Source organism: Hypomesus nipponensis, chromosome 9 (assembly GCF_054491055.1).
Source record: "Hypomesus nipponensis isolate SF chromosome 9, ASM5449105v1, whole genome shotgun sequence".
NCBI lineage: Eukaryota > Metazoa > Chordata > Actinopteri > Osmeriformes > Osmeridae > Hypomesus > Hypomesus nipponensis.
This window is the reverse complement of record NC_140369.1, coordinates 5961758-5980181: the sequence shown is the minus strand read 5'-3', so window position 1 is coordinate 5980181 and position 18424 is coordinate 5961758. Positions and strand designations below refer to the sequence as shown.

At 41.0% G+C, this 18424-nt stretch overlaps 4 protein-coding genes and 2 non-coding genes across 8 annotated transcripts; 2 read left to right on the top strand and 4 right to left on the bottom strand.

Annotated features, from left to right (window-relative positions):
• The first annotated feature begins 1260 nt into the window (after window positions 1–1260).
• On the top strand, window positions 1261–7164 carry nek4 (NIMA-related kinase 4). The gene is given in 18 exon segments (XM_084705614.1): window positions 1261–1534; window positions 1885–2151; window positions 2261–2458; window positions 2654–2702; window positions 2705–2731; window positions 2734–2759; window positions 2956–3110; window positions 3241–3373; window positions 3463–4167; window positions 4277–4321; window positions 4466–4609; window positions 4746–4898; window positions 4973–5039; window positions 5193–5311; window positions 5752–5840; window positions 6007–6221; window positions 6314–6444; window positions 6830–7164. Coding segments are annotated over 18 exon segments (2709 nt in total). The 5' UTR covers window positions 1261–1447; the 3' UTR covers window positions 6929–7164.
• A 147-nt stretch (window positions 7165–7311) lies between these two features.
• Window positions 7312–8629, bottom strand: spcs1 (signal peptidase complex subunit 1). The gene is made up of 4 exons (XM_084704122.1): window positions 8474–8629; window positions 7947–8006; window positions 7778–7864; window positions 7312–7591 (listed from the first exon to the last, which is right to left on the bottom strand). Exons 1-4 carry the CDS (start codon window positions 8507–8509, stop codon window positions 7466–7468), a joined length of 309 nt encoding a protein of 102 aa, XP_084560248.1. The 5' UTR covers window positions 8510–8629; the 3' UTR covers window positions 7312–7465.
• A 168-nt stretch (window positions 8630–8797) lies between these two features.
• On the top strand, window positions 8798–11956 carry glt8d1 (glycosyltransferase 8 domain containing 1). Of its 3 annotated transcripts, none has more exons than XM_084704114.1 (10): window positions 8798–8822; window positions 9093–9139; window positions 9293–9391; window positions 9759–9975; window positions 10068–10185; window positions 10299–10383; window positions 10544–10656; window positions 10785–10951; window positions 11186–11298; window positions 11391–11956. In XM_084704114.1, the coding sequence occupies exons 2-10, from the start codon at window positions 9124–9126 to the stop codon at window positions 11564–11566; spliced, it is 1104 nt and encodes a 367-aa protein (XP_084560240.1). In that variant the 5' UTR covers window positions 8798–8822; window positions 9093–9123; the 3' UTR covers window positions 11567–11956. The 3 variants fall into 3 exon arrangements, with proteins under 3 accessions (XP_084560240.1, XP_084560239.1, XP_084560241.1); XM_084704113.1 differs by having other exon boundaries at window positions 8799–8889; XM_084704115.1 differs by lacking the exon at window positions 8798–8822 and adding an exon at window positions 8888–8923.
• A 71-nt stretch (window positions 11957–12027) lies between these two features.
• gnl3 (G protein nucleolar 3) lies at window positions 12028–16385 on the bottom strand. Its single transcript, XM_084704111.1, has 15 exons — window positions 16263–16385; window positions 15979–16037; window positions 15570–15710; window positions 15317–15430; window positions 15159–15236; window positions 14884–15019; window positions 14669–14772; window positions 14252–14402; window positions 13998–14085; window positions 13559–13736; window positions 13304–13446; window positions 12947–13083; window positions 12676–12833; window positions 12413–12476; window positions 12028–12330 (listed from the first exon to the last, which is right to left on the bottom strand). The coding sequence occupies exons 1-15, from the start codon at window positions 16273–16275 to the stop codon at window positions 12230–12232; spliced, it is 1665 nt and encodes a 554-aa protein (XP_084560237.1). The 5' UTR covers window positions 16276–16385; the 3' UTR covers window positions 12028–12229.
• On the bottom strand, window positions 12539–12612 carry LOC146272536 (small nucleolar RNA SNORD19). The gene has a single exon (XR_014767037.1). It is a non-coding gene; the product is annotated as a small nucleolar RNA SNORD19 (small nucleolar RNA).
• On the bottom strand, window positions 13177–13251 carry LOC146272535 (small nucleolar RNA SNORD19). Its single transcript, XR_014767039.1, has one exon. It is a non-coding gene; the product is annotated as a small nucleolar RNA SNORD19 (small nucleolar RNA).
• Window positions 16386–18424: the final 2039 nt, after the last annotated feature.

Sequence of the window (18424 nt, the reverse complement as noted above, 5' to 3'; positions counted from 1 at the left end):
AGGGGCAAGGCTTGTTCTGTTCAACCAATCACCACGGTGTTTTTGGCAAGCAGGTAAGAAGTTTCGTTTTGTTGAGGCGGGTGCTCCTTATTCAGTGTGCTCGTTTATGTCAAAAGCGATAGGTAGGCTACTAACTTGAATATTTGTGTAGGAATTGTAAGTGGTTCAATGGATTCCCCACGTAAAAATAATTACGTCACAAATTAAATCTACCACAGATTGAGAAACAATTGGACCAGTTCGCTGATATAACGTTTTCCATAACACCCAGCAGTATATATTTTGATCTTGGTGTGCATTTACAATTTTAGATGCTTTGTGCTCCATCTAGTGGCAAGTAAGTTATCCCTATAGCGAAGTGACGCAAAGGATTGCGTTAACCCACCTCTATGTGGGGTAGTTTAGGAAATAATTCAGACTGTCCTTACACAAACATATGAAACACATACATATTCACATATGAAACGTTCACACACATTCAAACTACTGAAAACTCACATCCACATATATAAAATGCTCGCATCGACACATAAGAAACGCATTCAAATATTCACACACGCATTCATAGTGTAGCTACTGAACTTACATACAAAGCGGGGTGAAGTTATTTTCATATTCGAAATTCAACATTTGTCTCACATTCGGGAAACACTAGTTTGCAGCATCGCGTTAGGAACAGTGTTTAAACTACCCATACCATTTTGGAAAAGGATGACCTTTATAATATGTTTATGAATATAAAACCTCAAACGTACACCAGAGTAGCCTATTCTAAAAATGTCTGGTATACTTCCAAAGCCTTTATTTTTTCAATTACGTTTCAAACAAAATGATAGAAAATCGCTAATCTCAGTCAGATGTGTGAGTAGTTAGGGAATCGGGCTATTAATCAGAAGGTTGCCAGTTCAATTTCTGGCCGTGCCAAAGGACGTCGTGTCCTTGGGTAAGGCACTTCATCCTACTTGCCTCGGGGGAATGTCCCTGTACCTTCTGTAAGTCTCTCTGGATAAGAGCGTCTGCTAAATGGAAATGTAATCTACGAAAACAGTTAATCCTCGCTAATTTTACTAATTTTTTGAAAATCTATCCTGGATTTTGCCATCTGAATTTTTTCGGCTCTCATTTTTTCGGATTTTTTTTTTCAATCAATGCCGTTTCTCTACCCTAGATGGGGCTGTGTCTTAATTGTGGACTTTTGTGGTGCGCGTCCCTCCAACCAACGTGGACCATGAGGTGCTTGTTGCTTAGAGACGAAAAGCTAGCTAGCAGGACTGATGATGATTTCCTGTGTTTTGAAAAATCGTCTTGTTGGCTCAGTCTAGTCTAGTTGAGCACTATTTCTCATTTCGAAAAATGATTACTATCTAACGTATGGGATGCCAACGTTTAGTTATTTGAGCCAAGTAGCTAACCAATTCCACAATATTTTGTTCACGATTTATGAGTAATGAATAATTACAGTTTTCTCAGAGTTGTTGGAAAGGGGAGTTACGGGGAGGTGAATCTGGTGAAACACAAAACAGACCGAAAACAAGTAAGTTATGTCCATCAGCTATGGCAAGCTTGAATACAAAATATACTGTAAAAGCGGTATTATTTGAGTTTTATTTGAAGAAACCTGAATTTGTCTCTCTTGAAAGACAACAATTGCGTAATTTTATCTAGTTAGCTGACCGTCGCTATGTCCTGACTCAAGAGAGCTTTGCTGATGCTGTTACTGTAACAAGCTAGCTAGACACTCTCCAGAGTACTAACGTTAGGTGGTTGTCGTCTAGACAGAATGTTTGTCACAATGCGTCTAGACAGAATGTTCGTAACTTGAGGTAACTAGTGTAGGTGGATACTGATAGGAGGTAACCGAACATATTCACGATGTATTCACAGTATGTCATAAAGAAGCTGAACTTGACCACGTCGTCTAAACGTGAAAGACGCTCTGCGGAGCAAGAGGCGCAGCTCTTGTCGCAGCTTCGACATCCCAATATCGTGACATACAGGGAGTCGTGGGAAGGAGAAGATTGCCAACTCTACATTGTCATGGGTTTCTGCGAGGGAGGCGACTTATATCATAGACTGAAGCAGCAGAAGGGTGAACTCCTTCCTGAGAGACAAGTTGTGGAATGGTTTGTCCAGATAGCAATGGCCCTCCAGGTAGGTTATACAAGGCATATACCTGTAAAACAAAATCATTGTAATTGTAGTCCCGTGGACCCTTGAAGTAAAAGTTTGAGTTATGATATGTTCATCTATCCCTTTCTAGTATCTACATGAGAAATGCATTCTGCACCGTGACTTGAAAACCCAGAATATCTTCTTGACCAAAACCAACATCATCAAAGTTGGGGACCTTGGAATTGCCCGGGTTCTAGAAAACCAGAATGATATGGCAAGCACTCTCATAGGAACGCCATATTATATGAGCCCTGAACTGTTCTCCAACAAACCTTACAATCACAAGGTAATGCCTAATTACCGTGTTAATTGTTTATGTTGCCACAATTGCTGACTATTAGGAGAAGAAAAAAAACCTAACCTTGCTGTTGTCTTAAAGTACACAGTGAAGTCAGTGTGTACTCCTGTTTTGCTTACTTAACTGGGATTCTATTGGATGCATCGATTATTTACTGCTATCTGAATCCTTTTTGATTCCCAGTCTGATGTGTGGGCACTTGGTTGCTGTGTGTATGAGATGTCCACTCTAAAGATGCCTTCAACGCTAAGGACATGAACTCCCTGTGTATCGAATTGTAGAGGGAAAGGTCAGTGTTTGAAATACTTGACAACACAACTAATGGGTTAAGTCGTAGATTCTGCTTTGTGCAAAACAGAAAATAATCGTCCGGTCTTTGTTTCTGTATAAGCAATTTCAAAGTTAAATGATAAAAAAATGTGTTGATTGTTAATACCGGTAATAGCTTTGTGATCCATGCTACCTAATCTTCCGCTTGTATCCAGTTGCCTCAGATGCCCAGTAAGTATGACCACCAGCTGGGAGAGCTGATCAGGAGCATGCTGTGTAGGAGGCCAGATGATAGACCGGACGTCAAACTCATCCTACGGCAGCCCTACATCAAACACCAGATTGCCATGTTCCTAGCTGCCACCAAAGAGTAAGTGCTTTGGCTCTCTCTCTCTCTCTCTCTCTTTCAATTCTTGCCCCTTAATGTTGCTTGAACTTTTCATACAATAGCGTTGAATACTGAATCAAACTGCGGATTCAACTTTTGTCCTTCTCCCCAGAAAAACTGCTAAGTCTAGAAAGAAAGTGGCGAGTGGCAGTAACAGGGCCAGCACTACAGCGTGTGCAGTGTCATCTCAGCCTAAATGCCCCCAACATATCCCCCAAGCAGAGCCCAACATCAGAGGGGCACAGGTAAACTTCAAAAATTCAAACTAGACGCTTAACAAATACCATAGGGATCACAAATGTATTGCATCATTTTACAAGGTCTGTATGAAAAGTCACCACATTTCTATTTCTTAATACACAGCAAGCGGAGTGTCAGTCCCAGAATCACAGAGCTTGGAGCAGTGCCCAGAACCTGCCTGCCCCAGACCCCTTTACCACAGGAACCCCCGCCACCTGACAACCTCAACGTCAGCAGTGCGTCCCTGGCAACACTGAGTAACATTGACATTGATATCCATCCACTGCGACCGGAGGAGAGACCGGCCCTGGGAGACCTGCCCCTAGACCTCCGCATCAAAGACCCGTCACGATCCACCCCTCATCAGACCCGCAGGAGGAAAAGGAGCGGGGAGAAACTGAACACCCCCGTGCCTCCGCCCCGAAAGTTCCTATCAGGTGTCAGAAATGGGAGAGGAGAAGGGAAGAAGCTGTCGGACGGACCGACCATGCAGTGTGTTCATGGAGCCCCACAGGCGGCCCCAAAGCTCAGAGCCACAGAGAACGAGGGGAGTCGAACTGTTGATATGGAGGATAAGGACGATACGATGGAGCTACTTAAGGATGTGGCTATTGAGAGTTCAGCTCGCGAACTGAAAGAAGTTACTTATGTTTTGAACAGTTTGCCCAAGTGTAAAGGGCCTGGAAATGTCCTTATGGAATCCATTGAGAAAACAGTAGCAGTGAATGCAGATAGTAAAGATGACACTACACATCTGCTTAAAGCTGTTCCAGCACCAAACCATTTATCAGATGTCAGAGTAAGTACATATGGTGTTGTATAGTGATAACTCAGAGGTGCATTCAGGTATACCTTTGCTGTTGTTTTTGTTATCTTAGCATGAATTGTATCTCTTGCTGTGTTTGTAGGAGAGCCTTGAATCCACAGAAAAGCTGTTAGAATCCCAGCCTCTGGTAGGAAGGACTTTCTATGTTCCTCTGTAGTAGTATCTTACAGTATTGTAATTAAGCAGACAGTTGGATGAACTGTTGATTTCAGATTAAAGGAATATACAGTAGAGGCTGTTATCCTTTAATCACAGTTGACCTTTTTTCCAGGTACCTGATCATGTAGAACCCTTGTCACCGGTTCCAGAGCAGGATCCGGCTACGATGTTCCCTCACTCCTCTCCTTTGGGACCTTGGGTTTCCCGGGCGCGCAGACAGAAGGACAGGAGTCAAACTTCTGGTGACGAGGACAAAGTAGCTGGCACTTAATCTTTTTCTCTCTATAAGATCTTCACAGTTTTCGTTCTTTATCCGCAGTCCTCAGCCGTAACATTGGACTAAACAATCTATCACAAGCAGTTAGCTAAACTCGGAGTGTGTTCTGCCTCAGACAGTGTCAGCTCAGAGACCCCTGCCTCCGCCTCCGGTCAGCGTGTTAGAGGGAAGGAGGAGGAGCAGGGATCATGCTGAGAGAAACAGCTCCGCACCCTCAGCCCCTACCTCGGTGAGCACCGCCAAGGAAAAGCATACCCCACTACCTCAGGTGAGCTCAATGCTGCCACGTGAGACCAAGCTGCCGAACATGGACCGCTGTTGTAATGTACTCCTTGCTTTCAGGAACGCCCCATGTCTGCCAGAGAGAGGAGAAGATTAAGGCAGTCGCAAGAAAACCTCAGCCAACCAGGTTAACTGCTCCGCTCTCAGCTTTTTAAATATCAACAGGCCTGAATACAACAAACACTCAGTTATGCAATAGCTATTCATCAATCTTACTTTTTACAGCTCTCTCTTTAAAGTGCATATCGATATTTGTCAATCAACCTGTTCTTTTCCATAGCTGTCCATGCAGTAAGAAGGGCTTCTTATGACGTAGCCTCATCTAACAGTAAGCATCCAGAGAGTCGGAATGTCCCTGTCACAGGCTGCGTGTCTGACCTCACCAGGGAAAACATCAAGGTATGGAGTCAGATGGCTGAGCGGTTAGGGAGTTGGGCTATTAATCAAAAGGTTGTTGGTTCAATTCCCGGCCATGCAAAATGACATTGTGTCCTTGGGCAAGGCACTTCACTCTACTTGCCTAGGGGGGAATGTCCCTGTACTTACTATAAGTCGCTCTGGATAAGAGCGTCTGCTAAATGACTAAATGTAAATGTAAGGTAACAACAAAATCTATATGTGACTCATCTACATGTGACCGTCGATGCAACAAGTGCATCAGACATGTTTCGCTTCCTCAACCCCTCAGACCTCAGCAGAAAAGCCTTTTCACACAGAGCATGTACCATTGCACATGACCCCACACAGACTGAGACTTTATGTCCAAAAGGAACAGGGAACCCATTTTTACTATGTGATAAATGTATGGTGTATGTAAGGTGTGGTATATTGTGCTCTAGGCAGACAGGTTGCGTCGACCGTCAGATGAGGATGAATGCAGTTCATCCACAAGCTCCACTGATCGCTCTGAAGGAGACTGCAAAGAAGGGTGAGAACGCAGACAAACCCCTACTAAACTAGCTCCTGTTATGCCATAATATAAGTGAGGGCCGCAGTCAATACAATAGGCATCACAATGCATACCCAAATAGTTTTGGACATTTATGTCTGTAAATATTCACCTGAACCACTGTGAATATATTTTCTTGTCACAGAAAGAGCGAATCCAATGATATGCAGGATCTGGTTCAGATGATGACGCAGACATTACGAATGGATGTCAGAGAGGCGGTTGCTGAACCCGACGGTTGTAGCATTGGGTCTCGTGCTTTGCCTGAATTCAGACTGAACAGGAGGTACAGAGACACCCTGCTGCTTCATGGGAAAGACAGGGAGGAGCAAGAGTTCCCCTTCAGCGAAGTGCCAACTGGTCAGTCTGGAATCCATGTTGGACAGGAAAAACAGCTACACACTCAAAGTGAAATACTTCCTAAAACGCAGCGTTTTACCTTTGTTACTAAGACACAACAGGACCAGCAAAGATCCGGAGGGCCATCGAGAAGCTACGGACAGACGTAGTGAAGGGACTAGGGGTGAAACTACTGGATGTCGTCTTGGACATCATGGAGGAGGAAGACGAGGACAAACGCAAGGTCAGAGTTCTGAACGTCTTCAGGTTTAACGCTTGCTTACACAATAAAACGCATATTGTTATTGCTTTCCAAAATGTGTGGTCAGAAAGTCACCCTTTATTTAACCACCCTATATGCTATTTACACCTCACATACAAATGGTAACCAGACCTGAATGCTTATGGGTTACACTAATTCAGCACTCGCCTGTAAGAGAAAGGCTTGACTGATCTGCAAAGTAAAACAGAATCATAATATTTTACTATATACAGTATGAATTATATGGCATTCATGTTGCTACAGAAATATGATCTCACACTAAATTGAAGTAAACGCTTGTTGGTCAAAGTGTAGAACTTACAGCACATCTGGGTTAGACAATAATGGTGTTATTGTCTCTTTAAAGCTACGTCTCCAGGAGGAAATGGGGGAAGAGAAATACCAATCCTATGCTGTGATGGTGCGGCAACTTAAGTTCTTTGAGGATGTTGCCTTTAAGGGCTAGGCAGTTCAGCCTTTAGAAACATGCATTAGAAGAATCATGTTATGTTTGTATAGACAATCTATGCCATTTCAATATTCAGTTCAACATTATTGTAGACATTTTTACATATTAACTTTACGTACTATTATGCAATAAATGTGAATTCCGTTACTGTTACATGTGTAGTTACAATATTTAACATTTTATGAAATTTGAACTAATGGTAGAATTAGACTTGAATCCTCAAACAGCACACCAGTGATAATTCAACTTTCAAATATGCAATGTATTGTAGTTGACATTTTAAAGTAAAAAGATTTTATTAAATGCTTTATAATTATAATAAAACTTTGCTGAACAGCTTAAAAAAATTGCTATGATCTCATGAAGGTATGAGGCTCAACAAAGTACCAGAATATGTTTATTGGACATTCAAACTCATCATATATCTGAACAAAAACTGTAAAAAAGTGATCCTTTCAAATGCTTTAAACTATTTTATTTCACCGGCGGTAATTTCCCATTTCAACAAGATAGTTGGGTCCACACAGCCAAGAGCTACTTGTGCTTCTTCTTCTTCAGATTCTCTTGAGGTTTCTCCCTCGTCTCTGCCGTGGTTTCAGGTAGGGCTGGCTGCCAAGAGAGAGGGTTTTTTCGGTACATTGGCCATGGTGGCAAAGTCAGCTGTAACGGTGGAGGATAAAGGAGGGGAATGAATATGTGGTTTCAAGTCATCACCATTGAAATAAATGTTTTTCTCGGCAATATTATTCTGATTTTGACAATCGATCTCTGATTGGTCTCTGACTGACGAACGGAGGCAAAATCGTGTAGTGTAGAACATTCACTTAAAAGTGGGTTGAAACTCACCGCACAGGACACTGCAAATCCTCCCAAGACTATGTACACTGTCCATCCAAACTGTTCAATGATGAGGCCATAGATAAATCCAATGACCTGCAATGCAACATCATGAGTCAGTGGAAATTCACAAGCACCTAATAAGTTGAAAATGCATGTTGAAATTTAGGCTAGTTACCGCTGAGACAAGTATTATTCCTTGGAAAATCTGCTCTGCCAGTTTCTGGCCTTTATAATCCTGTGAGTTTCAAACGAGAAAAGGCATTAATACAACAATAGGGCAAACATACTGCATTATTGAGATATAGCGTTAGTTGAAATGTCAAAGGATGCGAAAACATCTGGAGGAAGCAAGCTAATGTCTTTGGCATTCGTAGTAGCAGCATCGCCTTAAGATTGATTAAGATTGTTCTACAAGAATGATGGACTCCACAGTGCATTGGGCTCTGGTGAGGTAACACACAACCTCCGTTTCGGGTACATTTGTCAAAATACACTGACTATGGAATGGAATTTTAAAGTTGGCCGGATTCAGGTCCGCACCTACGAGTCAGTACAGCCAAGTGCTACTACAGTGCTAGCACATATGGATAGCCAGACTACATAGGCTAGTTAGCTAAAAGATACCTAGCATATTTCTTCGTCTGAATATGTTTTAAAACAGTATCGATAAATAACGGCAGCCAACTTATATTTGATTCTTACCATATGGGTTGGAATGGAGTTGAACATTGAAAGCATCTTTCTTTATTAAATAAACAGATGGTAGAAACTGTTCTGAATTTTGGCAAATAAGCTCAGTTTCCGTTGACAAAATCTACGTATCGTCTGTGAGGACCTCTTTCTGGTCCTTCAATCTCGTCACTACTGCACAACAGATGCGCAGTTTTACCCTACTTTTATTCCCTTTCTTTTTCGGAAACGTCCAAAATATTGTAGCAATTGATTCTAATGCCTAGAATTTGTAGAAAACTTTGTGGAGAATTGTGTTTTAATTGTTTCGATTTTATCTTGAATACAGGCACATTCAAAGACATTCTGTGGGCCATTTGAGGTAACGGGACATTCGACTTGTTGATGTTGAGCTGGCATTCAGGCTTTGATGTAGAGTAGTTTGGAGGGTGGGTTTGCCGTGCAATTGATCTCACGAGAAATGTATTATTGAAACACTATATGTATCTCTTTTTAAAATGTAGATGCATAAAGTTATTCCAGTTTAAGACTTGCAGTGTGGTTGACGCGCAATATTCTGGCCTCGAATCTTACCACGTTTTCTAACTATCTGGTCAAATTGGTCATTGTTACTTTTCTTTCTTTTTATCAGCTTGGTAAGGAGAGCTCATGAGGTCATTAACATGACACTGCGGAGAGGTAAGTACATCACTGCATGCATTTTAATTAAAGAATTTATGAATTACTCCGAGATGCAACGATTAACGAATATCCGCTAGTTGTAGAGGCGTCTGCAACACAGCTGTGATCGCTGATGTTTTTAATCCTTTTCTTTGTGAATTTATTTCTCAGTGAACGTGGCCCTTCTTGTGCTCTTAGCAGTCGCCTTCCTGATCATTGTGCAAAGAAATCTTCTACATCTCAATGACTTTTTGAGGAGAGAGAATCCAGGTATAGCCTAGCCTGCTAACATACAAATATTTTTAGATGTATAGATTTTTTGGGTACCTCACGATTCGATTCTTGGGGTCACTAATCGATTAAAAATCGATTCACAATTATTACCCCCCCCCCCCCCCATATATATATATATATATATAGTGTCTGTATATATATATATATTACATGATTTTGTGATTTTAGATTTCCCCCCCTCACCCCTAATGTATACATTTTTAGGACTTTTCTTTTGGTTGAGAGTGAAATCCAACAGTAGGCCTAGTAGTAAGATAACGTAGACTTGGACCAAAGTATATTGGACTGTTCACTCCTCCCCAAACGTGTTGATTCTTGATGCTTAACGTTTCCTTCTTGACAGATGCAGTCCCCGGTGTGGTTCTTCCTTTTGAGGCTGAGTTCTCCCCAAATCTTAGGCTAGATCCTGGCCGAACTGGGGAGGAGATCCCAGTGGTCATCACTGCAGCTCAAGAGAGAGTGGGTGCTGCCATGGCAGCCATGAATAGCATCTACCAGAACACCAAGTCTAATGTTGTTTTCTACATTGTGACTATGAACGACACAGTGGATCACCTAAAGTATGATTCAGATTTTCATTCAGTTTTTTAAACATGAACAGTTCAGCAGATGACATAACTTTATGATGCCACTTTTTTACCCTTATTATCAGGCTGTGGCTGAGCAAGACCTCGCTAAACAGTGCCAAACATAAGATTATTGTATTCGATGCCTATATTCATGCTTTGAAGATTCCCGAAGATCCTGAGAGGATGAAATCTCTAAAACCAGTAAGTGATTTCCCAGTCCCCAGTCTCACAAATCCCCTTACCATAAGTATTCTTTTAAAAACACTGTTGCTGATTATCCTAATGGGTTGGCATCCCCTTTGTTGTTTTTTTAGTTGACGTTCTCCCGATTTTACATGCCTACGTTGGCACCTGACGCAGAAAAAGCAATTTATTTGGATGACGATGTTATTGTACAAGGTAGGTATTCTAATAATGTATTGCATTTGTTTTCATAACAATAAGTTCCGGTACCGTTTCCCAAATGATAGTGATTGCTGGTAAGAACATGCTTTGATTCTCTATTCCGGGACATGCAGAGGAATAGATGTTCACTATTGATCCGGGGTGTATTTTCCAGGAGATATCAAAGAATTGTTCGACATGAACCTGAAATCAGGCCATGCAGCTGCCTTCTCAGACGATTGTGATTCTGCATCCTCCAAGGGCATCATCCGAGGGGCTGGAAACCAGGTATGCACGGGTGCTTTTAACAAGCACACGTCAAATAAAAATGTTGGTTATGTCAGTATAAAACACATGACGTGTGGTATATTTTCTTTGTGGTAGGGCAGTGTCTAAAATAATTATATTTCTCTTAGATTAATTACCTTGGCTTTCTGGATTTCAAGAAGGATTCCATTAAAAAGCTGGCAATGAGAGCCAATACTTGTTCCTTCAACCCCGGTGTAATCCTAGCTAACCTGACTGAATGGAAGCACCAAAACATCACCAGTCAGCTGGAACACTGGATGGAGCTCAATGCACAGTAAGTTACTGAGGTTGTAATGAAGTGAAAAGTTTTATGGGGAATGTTGGGAATGAGGAAGTCTGCTGGCCAGATAGCCTGAGACAATCGCTCTGTATGCATAATCTCATATTAGTATGAAAAGATAAGCAGGGAACTACAGTATAATACAAATAACCCTTTAGAAAGAATCACTATGGTTGTTTATTTGGAGACATCTACGTAATCAGTGTATTTTCTATTGCCTCCTACCAGTGAGGATCTGTACAGTAAGACCCTGGCAGACAGCATCACCACCCCACCTCTACTCATCGTCTTCTACAAACACTACTCCCCCATCGACCCCATGTGGCATGTCAGGCATCTTGGTAAGCAGTGTCCAAGAAAATGAAACACCTGTGAAACACCTGTTGTAATGTACAATGTGCGTGTTTTACACAACTTTGTATTCTACTTACAGGAGCAACTGGTGCTGGAAACCGCTACTCCCCCCAGTTTGTGAAAGCTGCCAAGCTCCTTCATTGGAACGGACATTATAAACCCTGGGGCAGGACATCTTCATTTTCCGACATATGGAACAAGTGGTATATTCCAGATCCTACCGGGAAATTTCACCCAATCAGGAAACATGAGTAGACTGGAGCAAGTGTCTCAGCAGTAAAGTTGTCCATCCCAGCAGGTTCCCAGGAAGCCACCTCAGGAACTGAACCTGTATTTTTTGCCTTCCTCAAGAACACCTTAAATGCTACGTCTGCCTGTTCTTACTCAACTTGATGTGGAAGGTCACTATACCTTTCCAGTTGCACAATGGTAGTGTCAGTGTCCTCACAATTACCTCCATTTTGAGTATTTTACTACAAACCACTTCTTGATCTGGTATAAGCTTATTTTGCACATCACAGGTCAATTTTCAACCTTCACAGTTAAGTAAACAGTTTTACCTGCCTGTTTGTAAGCTGCAAATACTGATGTAAATATTTTTAAGGTGTCCTTTGCACAAGACTAAATAAAAACATTTGCAATTTTCTGCTGCTTCAATTATGTATTTTACACTTAGTTCTGTAGTTTAGATTATCCATATAAATTACCACTGTAAGTCATTCTAAGACAGGATATTTATTTGTGTGTTCAGACTATATACAACAATCCATATTAACAAAACACCTCTATACTACTTAAAGTATAGAAGTACTTCACTAGTAAATTGGTGGGTAAACTGAGGTTTTACATTAAGGTTGTTTACCAGTAATGAAATATGGGGAAAGACTTGACATCACAAACACAAAACATAATTAATGTTCAATTAAAATCAGTGTTGAAGTCATATGCGTCATTCGTCTTCACAGAAGTGGGGTCTATGGTGACCGGAGCCAACAGGAACTTCACCTTCACTGGTTTTTCTGCAGAGAGGATCAACATGTAAGCATTTGAACAGTTATTTTGATCCAGTATGTAGTGGCTTACGTCTGTACTTAAACTTACCAGTTGCTGGCTCTTCTTCCTTTGAAATCTCAATTTCTCCCATCTCCTCAGGTTTATCTTTGGGCTGTAATTACAGGTTATGATCAAATGGTGTTCTCTGAAAATAACTCTTAGTTGTCAATCAGGTACAGCATTTGGATCAGAGTTGGATTAGAAGTCTTCAAAAGTTCTCAGTGCTTTACTTGTTATCCTCATTTCCATGCTAGTAAACCTCTGCAGTATGACACTGACATCCCGTCATTAGAAACGTATAATTTAGCTACCAATTTCTTGTCACATCCTTCTTCCATGTCCACTACATCCTCCTCAGGTTTCCCAGCTGCTGGTCTTTCCTCAGGGATGTCTCCTTCAGTCAGGATACCTGCAGTGGGGCCTTTGGAGGTGAAACCAATGCTGCTTGCCTGGTTAGGGAACTTCACACCTGGCATAGGAGAGATCGAGTGTCTGTCACTACACTTGAGCATAATTGACTGACTAGTCCACTTGTTAGATCTGAGAGTAAATTTGATTTTTTTTTAAAGTAAACAAACATACTTCTCATAGTCTCCTCATTGCCCTTCCTCAGCATGTTAAGGTCCCAACCCTTCTGCATCTCAGTCACTATGGCATCAGTGAGGTAAGGGGGGAGGATGGCCTTGTCATTGGCTTTGCAGTGGTAGCTCAGCTTTGCTCTATGAACACAGATGAGAGCAATAAAAGTTACGGATATGGGTCATGTATTGCACTCTTTCACAAGGGAAACATGTTAAGATTTAGGAATTTGTCACAGCATTTGGATCAGAGTTGGATTAGAAGTCTTCACTTTAAACTCGAGACTTGCGTTATTGTCCTCATTTCCAAGCTGACAAATGGATTGACGTGATCAAGGCAGATCCATGAGACAGCACTCACCCCGTCCAATCACTGAGGAAGGTCACGGCAGCCTCCTGTGTGTTTGGAACACCGCCCTTCTGCAGATAACCACGTTTCTTGGCAAAGAGAGTTAAAAACTCCAAGGAGTTTCTGAAGTCTGGGACGTTGTACTGGAGCATAATCTGAAAGAAATATCAAAAAGAGGTTGAATGAATGTGCTAAAGAGACAAACGTGTAGTAAACTGCAGAGCAGCAGGCAGTAGGAACCTGCTCATGTTAGAGCGGACATCTCACCTGTTCTTTGTTGCATTGTTTTAACAAAGTCCTGACAGCTTCCAGGACATCCTCCTCCTTCTCCTCCACCTGGAGGCTTCTCAATGCCATGGATGCAGGCGGGTTGGAAGGAGACGCCACTATCCCCGGGCTGTCAACCATCTTTATGTTTTTGGCTATGTGCACCTCTTGCATACTCCTGTCGAGAAACAATGAGTAAAAATATTATTTATAAGGTAAAACAGGTTTCAGACAGAAATTCCAACATTATGCAATAAAGCTCAGTGTTGGATTGAAATGAAACTCCACGGTCTTGTCAGATCATCAACTTCATCATGATTGCTTTGTCTCCTTGCACAATAAGGAACATGATACAAGCACACAAACGCTCTTAGTACCAAAATAGGAACATATGATAGCAGCATGACCAGTCAACCACACAAATTAAAGTGGAACTCACTTTGTGATTCCTCTCTCGAATCCTACGTTACAAGCCCGCATGCCTTTCAGGCTGTTAATAAGACTGCTTTTTCCAACATTGGGGAATCCTGCAGAAGCAAAGCACAAAATGGGATAATAAAAAAATGGACAAATCTTGATATGAATTACATTTTCACACGACAAACATGTTCATGAGGAGCATACAGCACTGATCATTGGCTGTGGGTTGAAAGCGGATCATTTCGATCAGTTGGACTGAACACAAACACTTACCAACTACGCCTACTTTCAGCGTGCTTTCATTCTCTCGGCTTCTTGCGTGTTCCCCTAGCAACTGGAGAAGACAGCTGCTGCCGAAACAAGCTACCCCCTTAGTGTGGTCCACTACTCCGTTTGCTGATGCCATTCGGCTCTTCTTCTCTTGCTGAGAACACACAAGGGGTGGGGGGAAAAAAAATGGATTAATATTTTAATCGCGATTCAGTCTGCTAGCGATTCGGATCGATTCACAAATGTGAATCGATTGGGATGATCATTTAATCTCTGAAAAAATTGTGATTCGTTTGTTAATCGAATCGTGACCCAAAGAATTTATTTGAACCATGCATCTCTATAAATACATTGTAGTACAACTACAGCAGACAGTAAATATAGATTTGCCAAGGACATTTATACACGTGATGTACTTACCACTGTTTTGTCCCGAAGCAGTGTGGATGCCTTGAATACCACAGTAGGAAACTCAAGCTGTAGACACTGCAGCCACTTCTGAACATTTTCTTTAGGTACAAGATCTGAGGATTGGGAATTTGTGTCACTTTACTCCACGATATCTTAACAAACCTACCTGGCAAAAATCAACTGAAGCTTAATGGATTCATGAAATACAAGCTTGTGTTATTTACCTATTTTATTTAACAGGAACATAAGTTTCTTGTTTCCTTCCCTCTTAAGCACGGCCTCCTCAAGTTGAGGGCACCGGCAACCCAGGGGATCTCTGGCATCCAAGATTTCAACGATGACATCAGACGCATCAATTACCTGGAGAAAGCAACACACATTTCATAATAAGGTTTGTTTGATGAATTCATACACAAGTTACAGTTTTGATTTTAACATGGCAGGTTTTCACAAGGCCAAGAGTAAATATTAATGCAATGAGTTTCGGAGGCTTCCTTACCTTATTCAATTCTGAACGCAGATACTTCTTTGTGGGTGTGACAACACCCTTCTCAGCCAGCTTTTTCCCTATCTTTTCCTGAAGAGTAAATACATAAAATTGGCATTGGGCTAGGAAAATGTGTTGAATTACATTAGAAAATAACTGTACATCTTTACCTTCCGTGCTCTTTTGACTTTGTCAGCATCACCAACACCAGTCTCTCTTTCCTTCTTTCTCTTCTTAGCTCTTTCTTGTTTGACAACTTTCTTTTTTTCCTTTTCTGCTTCAAGCTGTTACAGGAAAGCCACAGGACAATTTAGTTTGTGTGGTCACAATGCAGACAACATACATATGTGAGAAAATATTATGATCTGGTAAAACGTGTTGAATGCGTTCTGTTCCAGAACTAAGATATTATGTTGACTTCACCTTCAACCTTCTCAGTTCTGCCTCTCTCAGAACTTCCTCTTTGAATGGGGCGATGTTGGGGACTCCTGGATCCTTTTTCACTCGATTGCTCACGCCTTTCTTTTTAGCATCTTTTTTCAGTTTTCTGTTATGCTCCCGAACCTAATGGAACGCAGAAGGCAAATTTCCTTTACCATATAACAGCTATTTCTGCTACCTACAAGCATTTATTAGTGAAGTAGCGTAGCCTATTAAATATCCTAAGGTGCTGACTTTTCGGTGCAAACGCCAGAACTTGACGCAATGGTTTTAATCTCCGGTGGTTATTTAACGCTAGGTTGTAGCTTACTGTACTGATTGTTCGATGCAGCATGCTCAATATGCTAGCTACGCAAAAAGTGATAAAAAAAAAAAAAAGTTACGGGCTTACCTTTTTCTGTATTTTGTAACGTTTAGAGCAAGAAACACGTTTGCTTGCTCTCTTTAACTCTGAAAAACATGAAATGTCAAATTAAGAATGCCATTACATATGGCTAACGAGATACGTGGTAGGTCGCTCTATCAATGCAGCCACATTTTGTTTGCTACATATTAAAGAAAAAAATGTATTTTGGTACTGATACCCAGTCATAAATACTATTATTGTTATGGTGTATAAACTGAGTTACCAATGTAACAAGAAAAAGCACCAAACGAATTATCTGAACAACTTACTTGGACGTTTCATGTTGCTGTTTGGACTCGTTGGGCTAGCTGTGCTGAAGTTGATTTGCACGTGGAATCATGCAGGAAGTGAACTCACGGCCTCTTCTTCACGTTATTCAATTTCCGTCATTCAACGTGTCTACGACTATGGGAGCTAGGGTATTCCAACAGCACCCCTGCGGTGAGAGTCTGATACTACACCCCATCTTCGTCCCCTCCTATTTCTGGAACCCGCATAGAAATATTGAATCAATGGAATTAAATAGCATCTACAAAATCACGCCATCCCAAACAATAAATACCACAGGTGACATTTTAGCCTGTGTTTTACAAAATGACACATTAGAGTCAGTAAAGAGCGAGCAGGCTAGGATAATTAACAGTGGAATGTTTCAAATTATTCTCAGAAGAATACACACAGCATTCTGCACAGAGGGACGCTCTGTGTGCACAGCGCATGTTGTAATTGCACTTCCTTAGCGTTGTTATGTCTCGTTCATTGCTTACTGCCTGCAACACCACCCATTCCAAAGCCAACAAGTAAAACAAAACAACGTTCTTCTTTTCGTTTGTCATTGTGCTCCAATTCCTTCCAAACAATCGTGTCGTGTGACTCGTGCCTAGACAGGTCACATTCTTCATTGTTTATGACCTCCTTCTACACAGGTAAAAATGATTAGGCATGAAGGCTAACTAGTTTTGCCTAATATTATGGCCCAACATTTCAGATCCCACATAGATAAATAGTTCAAAAATATTTTAGTTCCAGCCATAATGTTTATGAAAGATCAAACAACAAATTGAATTTGGCAATGATAATGGCGATAATTGTCATGAACGACAATGTTGACGTTTAGAGTCTCTCTCTCTCTCTCTCTCTCTCTCTCTCTCTCTCTCTCTCTCTCTCTCTCTCTCTCTCTCTCTTTCCCCTGATAGCTTTATGACGAGATTTCCGCTTTACTATGTTGACAAAGTTTGTTAAACCTGCACATATATAGAAGGCACACAAGATGAAGTTTTGAAAACACAAATGAAATCAAAACTGAAAAAAAAAAAAAAAAAAAAACTGGAATTAAAAGCAGTTTAAGTTTCTATTGTTTTATAGGCATAGGCACCCATTGGAAACAGTGTATCAGAGAAACATTCCCCTTTCAATTGTGAAATGGAAAATACTCGGGATTGGACAATTAGATTAAAATGTGTGTCAAAAGCTCGGCAATATTGCCACTGGCCAGGCCATATGGTAGGCTATTTATAAAATGTTCTATTAATGTTGTATGAACAGAGCAAATCAATAAACCAAATCGCGCAACTGGCAATACGCAATCAAGACTTCAGTTTCGACGAATAGATTAAAATTTCAGTGTATTTGACACTAAACAAGCAAAAACTGCCACATTGCCGTTCCAGAAATCACCAAGTAGAGAATTGGTGATTTCTGGAACAGGCAGTCAGATTCTTAACAGAGAATTTTTGAATAATACATTGTCAATTATTTTGGGCATGGTGCGTATGATAGGAGTTGAAGTCGTCTACTGGATCTTCGTGAAATAGAACAGTTTAAATATGGGATTAGGGCAGTAATCCGATGGTTACAAATGTGCATGCGCAAAAACGAGGCGCATGAGTGTTTAGCAATTTGCTGAGGGTAATAAACGAATTGATGAAGGTTCACTGTCCAGATAGCATCCAACGCTTAACAATCACGAGGAGCTAAGCACCATCAGAGGTAAAGTGCAATCGATATCTTTCAAGATCAATGTAAATGTTATTACAACTCTCGCCATTACAACTCTCGCCGTGACCGTGATTGTTATGACACCGGCCATACTTGGATGTTCAAACACCGGTAAAACAAGAGCAACGATTAATTTTATGGTGACGTTTTTATGATATAAATTATTATTTAGAAATTGAAGCCTTGTGTGTAAACTTTTGGTGTGGCATAGAGGTATGTAATTACGCATGTCGATGATGTGCTCAAAACAAAAGCGCAAGTATTTAAATAGGCTCTGGGAGTTTCGTATCCTGGATTGCAAACTGTGACCCAATTTAAGAGGTATGCGCTCATTAAGATTCAAGTCATTTAATGGGGTTTCGAAGAGGGGCAAAGAAAGTTTAGGAACCCAACAGAAAATGTGTATAGATTATTTCTGAAACAAATAAACCAC

Bases quoted from the DNA above. Each gene is read 5' to 3' on its own strand.
- spcs1 (XM_084704122.1), bottom strand. From the start codon at position 8,509: ATGCTTTCAATGTTCAACTCCATTCCAACCCATATG. The intron at 7,865-7,946 runs GTAACTAGCCTA...GTTGCATTGCAG, and splicing joins GAATAATACTTGTCTCAGCG to GTCATTGGATTTATCTATGG. The intron at 7,592-7,777 runs GTGAGTTTCAAC...CCACCGTTACAG, and splicing joins GATTTGCAGTGTCCTGTGCG to CTGACTTTGCCACCATGGCC.
- glt8d1 (XM_084704114.1), top strand. The intron at 9,976-10,067 runs GTATGATTCAGA...CCTTATTATCAG, and splicing joins GACACAGTGGATCACCTAAA to GCTGTGGCTGAGCAAGACCT. The intron at 10,657-10,784 runs GTATGCACGGGT...TATTTCTCTTAG, and splicing joins TCCGAGGGGCTGGAAACCAG to ATTAATTACCTTGGCTTTCT.
- gnl3 (XM_084704111.1), bottom strand. The intron at 15,711-15,978 runs GTAAGCCCGTAA...GCGTTCCATTAG, and splicing joins GTTACAAAATACAGAAAAAG to GTTCGGGAGCATAACAGAAA. The intron at 14,086-14,251 runs GTAAGTGTTTGT...TTGCTTCTGCAG, and splicing joins GCTGAAAGTAGGCGTAGTTG to GATTCCCCAATGTTGGAAAA.